The sequence below is a fragment of the Otolemur garnettii genome, unplaced genomic scaffold, assembly GCF_000181295.1.
Source record: "Otolemur garnettii isolate 467f Iridium unplaced genomic scaffold, OtoGar3 scaffold00007, whole genome shotgun sequence".
Classification (NCBI taxonomy): Eukaryota; Metazoa; Chordata; class Mammalia; order Primates; family Galagidae; genus Otolemur; species Otolemur garnettii.
In genome coordinates, this window is record NW_003852402.1 from 7,039,681 (window position 1) to 7,044,932 (window position 5,252).

General features: G+C 51.3%; 1 protein-coding gene across 2 annotated transcripts in view; it reads right to left on the reverse strand.

Annotated features, from left to right (window-relative positions):
• Positions 1 to 1,185: 1,185 nt before the first annotated feature.
• TEF (TEF, PAR bZIP transcription factor) overlaps positions 1,186 to 5,252 on the reverse strand; it is a 30,390-nt gene continuing 26,323 nt past the window's right edge. For both annotated transcript variants that reach the window (XM_012801214.1, XM_012801213.2), the window contains exon 4: positions 1,186 to 4,806. In XM_012801214.1, the coding sequence (XP_012656668.1) occupies positions 4,591 to 4,806 (216 nt within the window). In that variant the 3' untranslated portion in view covers positions 1,186 to 4,590. The remainder of the gene's footprint in view (positions 4,807 to 5,252) is intronic.

The window sequence follows — 5,252 nt, forward strand, 5'->3', positions numbered from 1 at the left end:
TTTTTTTTTTGCAGTTTTTGGCTGGGGCTGGGTTTGAACCCACCACCTCTGGCATATGGGGCCGGTGCCTGACTCCTTTGAGCCACAGGCGCTGCCTCACTTTGCCTTTCTGAGCCTCAATGTTTCGTTTGTAAGATTGTCACTTAAGAGTCCCCCTTGCCAGCCTACCTCCAAGCTTCAAATGCTTTTTTCTTCTTAGAAACAAAATTACAGATGGTTCCTAGTCCCTCAAATTACAGAGACCTTAAGTGCTAACAACAGGCAGTGTGGGGAGGCCAGGAAGGAGCAGCCTTGATTCTAACAGGGCAGCCCCAGGCCTTGTGGAGGAAGCAGGGAAAGCAGGTACCGCTGGCTCCACGCCCAGTGGGAGTGGAGGGAGAAAAGCACAGGGAGACTGGAGCTGGACAGGGGAGGGGTTTGCAGGGAGCACTGCCAAGGGCGGTGCACTTCCTGGGCAACTTGGGACCTGTGGATGCCAAGGCTGACTGAATTGACAATGTTGGCTCTATGCCCTGCAAGTTGCTGCATCCTTGTGTATAAATTTGTCTTTTCATTGACACAGAAAATCTGGCAAAGGAGAAAAGGAAACCTCTTAGAATCTCTCCACCAGGATCCAATCCTCCCTGTCTTTTTCATTTCTTCTTTTTTTTTTGAGACAGAGTCTCAAGCTGTCACCCTGGGTAGAGTGTGGTGGCATCATAAGCTCACAGTAACCTCAAACTGCTGGGCCTAAGTGATTCTCTTGCCTCAGCCTCCCAAGTAGCTGGGACTATAGGCACCCGCTACAAAGCCCAGCAATTTTTTTTTCCTTGGCCTGGGCTGGATTCAAACCTGAGCTACAGGCGCTGAGCTGCTTCTTCTTCTTTTTTTTTTTTTACATACATGCCATTGAGCATTCTCTGCTTGGAAACACATTTCATAAGCAGTTCCTGTCTCTCTACGAGTTGCACAGCACTTTGACCTGTTCAAATTGCTTTTGGTCTGATTTTTGTCCTTCCTCAATGTAAGCAGAACAAGAATTACTTCCATCTGATAGATGAGGAAACTGAGGCAGAGGGTTAGAGGTTAGGTTCAGGGACTCCTGGATGGTGATGAAGGGAGTGTCTGGGATGGATCCCAACCCAGGTCAACATGCAGATGAAATGGGTGGCAGGGCGAGGGTGGACAGAAAAGACAGTCCCCACATTCTCATCTCAAAATATTTAACTTTATTTGAAAAGGATACATTCCCAGCTTCCCTCCCCACCATGTCGCTCTGGCCCACCAGCAATAACACACTCGTACGCACACACGCACGTAAGGCCAATGGGCTGCGGTCTGCTTCCGCCCTCTCCAGCTGGGAAGAAGGGATTTTTCTCTTGTCTCCTTCCCCCAACAAAGGTAAAGGAGAGGGGCCCACTGGAATGCCAGCTCCCAGGGGAGGACACGGAGCCCCACACACTCTTACCATGTCACATGCACTTAGAAAAATAAAACCAAGTGGTGTTCTGGCATCCCAAACACCAAGAGATAGCAATATCCACCTGGAAGTCATCTTTGCCATTTTCTAGAAAAATTTATTGCACTTAATTAGCAGATGTTAAAGGGAGCTCTGGGGCGGAGCTTTGCCGTGAGAACAGAAGCTCCTCGGCCCTTTGTGTTACAGGGAGCAGAGTGAAAGCTGCCAGCACACAGGGGCCTTCCTCTACTGGCTCTCATGCCCACCACTCTGCCTCAGGCCAGAGGACTATAGAAGCTGCCTGCCCAGGGCCACAAGCAGTCCTCTCAGCAGGGTGACATGTACCCAGAGTTAAGGTTCACTGTTAAGTGACTGCCCCAACCTCAGGAGCCAGACAGGCAACCCCTTCTGTCCGCCAAGGCTAAGCTACCCAGGGCCTTCACAGAGTTGAAGGTTGTCTTGCTAAAAGCTCTTTCCCTCTTGAAACATGTATGTACTTCTATCCATATATACATTTATAATACGTATATTCTTGCTGTGTTCCAGCTCATTCATGATTTGTCTGTTCTGAGGTTACAGCAAGGCTGCCACAAAGCTGCAGACAGAACACCTAGGAAGTGGATGGCACCTCCAAGTCCATCGTGAACCCATGGAAACCCAAGGTTAAGTCAGTTTTTCTAGCCTCCAGTGCTTTGTAGGTGTCAAGATCTGGGTACAGAAGCCTCTGTCTTCAGCTGTCAGCCCCAAGATGGAGAGGAACCATGGACAGTGAGGGAGACTCTCATTTCCCTGATGGAAACTGAGCAGGCACCGACCCTTTCCCCCTGCAAGGACTCAATTCTTAGGCCAGGGAGGAAATGACCTTACCTGAGCACTTCTCTTCCCTAAAATGTCAACCTCTGTGGACATCCTCTATTCTGTCCTTGCCAGGCTCCTACTCAAAGGGGCTCTTCTAAAAGAGTCCCGCAGCCACACTCTTTCCAAGTAAGCACTTTAGGAGGGACCCGACACCCACTGCCTGGGGGGAAGAAGGGAAGGGCACTGAATAGGCAGGTGGAACAAAGAGGAGAGACATCAAGCCATCACCCCACCCACTGGGGTTGGAACATGGACACCATTCAGAGATTAAGTGTCCACCCTTAAAAAAAAAATCAAACTAAAAAAGCATAAACCATACACTTCTGGCCAAAGAAAATGAAGAGCTTTTAAGCTAGAGGCTCTTCCACCAATAACAAAGTGACAACTGTCCTCTTGGTGAGTAGCCAGACCAGAGGGAGAGTGCCCGGGAGGGCAAGCTGCCCAGGGCAGACGCTGACATGCTGGATGCACCTGCCCTGTGTGGTTACAACAGAGTGAAAAGTGTGTACATAGTTTTTATAGAACCACAAAGTAAAAGTCAGGGGCCTAGAGGGAGGGGTGACCTCCCTTGGCCTCAGGGACCCTTGTTAAGTTCCCCAGAGAGGTGGGTGTGCAGGCCCCTAGAAGGCCATGGCATTCCCTGGGGGTGCGGCCAATGGCCTGGTCTTAATATCTGTTATGAAAAGTCTTTACATATTCGGCCTGGGACTCTGAGCCACCACTTTAAATAAAGCCAGTGTTATATGAGACAAAGCACGCCGGTCACCTCTGTCTCCTCTTCACCATAAGCTGCCTGCCCTAAGCAAATAAACACACCCATCTCCAGAGTGCTCCAACTGACCCAAATGAGCAGAGGTTTCCACAAACGTCCTCAGTTAATCTTCTGGGCAGAGCAAAAGGACGAGTCCAGCCAGACACAGGACATAGGAGTAGCTGTGAGGCAGAGGAAGCCACGGCTATGAGAATCCCTCCATACCATACCCAGGCTCATGTGGGTGGCCCCATCTCCTGGTACCAAGATCAAGGGGACTCTGTGTAAATATCCCAAGAGCCTGCTATTCCCATAAGGGATGCACTGTGACTTTGGCAGCCCTGGACTAGGTGCCCTGCCCTAGTGACATTCTCTGGGTAGCTCACACAGGAGGGATAGTAAGCCAAGAACTAGGATGGCCTCTCTGCCTCAGAGGAGAGTGGACTCTGGCCTGGGCCACACTGGTGAATAGGACAAGAAAAAACAGGTGTTTCTCAAGAAACATGCGCCAGCTCTCATGCCCACAGTGTAAGGGCCTGTGGAGGCCAGTTTTCTAAACACCATGAGGAAGCTGCATCCTGGAATCCAGGAAATTAAACCTTCCTAGATAAGGGGAGTTTTCATGTTAAACCTATGATCTGAGATTGATTACTAGGTAAAAGAAACAGTAAACCCCAGAGGACCAGTCTGGTGAAACAAACGAGAGAGTCAGGTGGCCTCCATAGATGGCCTAGAGAGGAGGTGAAAAGGCCTCCCTCTGTGCTGGCAGCCAGGGCTTGAGACCAGCTGACCTGGAATCTCCCCTCCATGCCCATGAAATGCAGAGTGCCAATCACCAGGGCCTCCTCCCTGGCATCCAGATCTCAGAGCCACCAGGGAATAGTGGGATGGGGCTAAGAACAGTTGGGTAAACTCCTGCTACAGGCTCCAGATGCAAACCCCACCCAGGCTGTGCAGAGACCCCACTCCTGTGGCCTGTCACCCATGCAGACACTAACGGAGGATTTGGTTTGTCCTTCTAACTCCAAGGAAGATGGGAACAGATGTTTCCCTCAAAGACTTTCTGGAGAGGATGAGGTGCGTGATAGACCCCCAAGTGGAAATGCACCCTGCTACCTGAGAAGACATAAGGGTGACAACAATCGTGACTCATTCTTCAGAGACAGCCCCCAGCAGCCCACGCTGGAGACTGAGGGAGTGTTAAAAGAAGCCTGAGTGCCCTGTGAAAGGAGAGATCTAAACTCCAGAGGTCCCATTCCGATTTAACCAGGACATCCCAGAATAGAAACTAAGGCCGATTCATCCGTCTGGTCTGCGTAGATTCTCTCATGCTCCCCACCAGTGAGGAGGCTGGCGCCCCCAGGGCAGTTGCCACGTGCACTGGCCGTGTGATAATGAAGCTGAGACAGGACGCTCCTGCAGCACGTGCGCCGCCACGCGCCCATGACGAGTCATAAGTCTCCACGTGCGTGAGGGGTTTCAGGGAGCCCCCAGGCAGAGGTCTGAGGTGCAAGCAGCACCCCGCCCGGGTGGTGGACACGGGTTACAAGGGCCCGTACTTGGTCTCATACTTGGACACAATGGTCTTGCACTTGCCCACCTCCTTGCGTAGCTCGGCCACCTCCGTCCGCAGGGCTGTGTTCTCTTTCTCCAAGAAGGCTGCCCGGATGGTGATCTGATTTTCTTTTAGGCGCCGGGCGTCCCGTGACCTTTTAGCTGCCACATTGTTCTTCTTGCGTCTTGTCCAGTACTTTTCATCCTGTGGGGAAGTGCCTTCTATGGGTTGCCTGTTTTTCCCCTTGGGGAAGCACAATCTTTCCCCTCCTGCCCCCAGATTCCCCTTATAGCTCATCTGGGGTGGCCAGAAATGGGAAGCTGGGATACCTTAGGGAAGGAACAGCACACACCAAGCACACGGAGGAGAGGGGTCCTGCCCTTTCCTCAGGGGGGTGGGATGAGAAACAAAGTCCTTCAGTAGGTTACAAGCTAGAGGGAAGGAGACCCATCTGCAGGTAGCTTGCTACGTGCTACGACCTATACCCTTGCCTCACTTAGATGGCTTGTGGTTAAGGGCTTATAATGTGAGGCCAGTTCCCTAAGTTCAAATCATGGCTCTGCAAGATTACTAGCAGTGGAACCATGGCAGGCCTTAATTCTTTTTTTTTTTTTTTTTTTGAGACAGAGCCTCAAGCTGTCCCCCTGGGT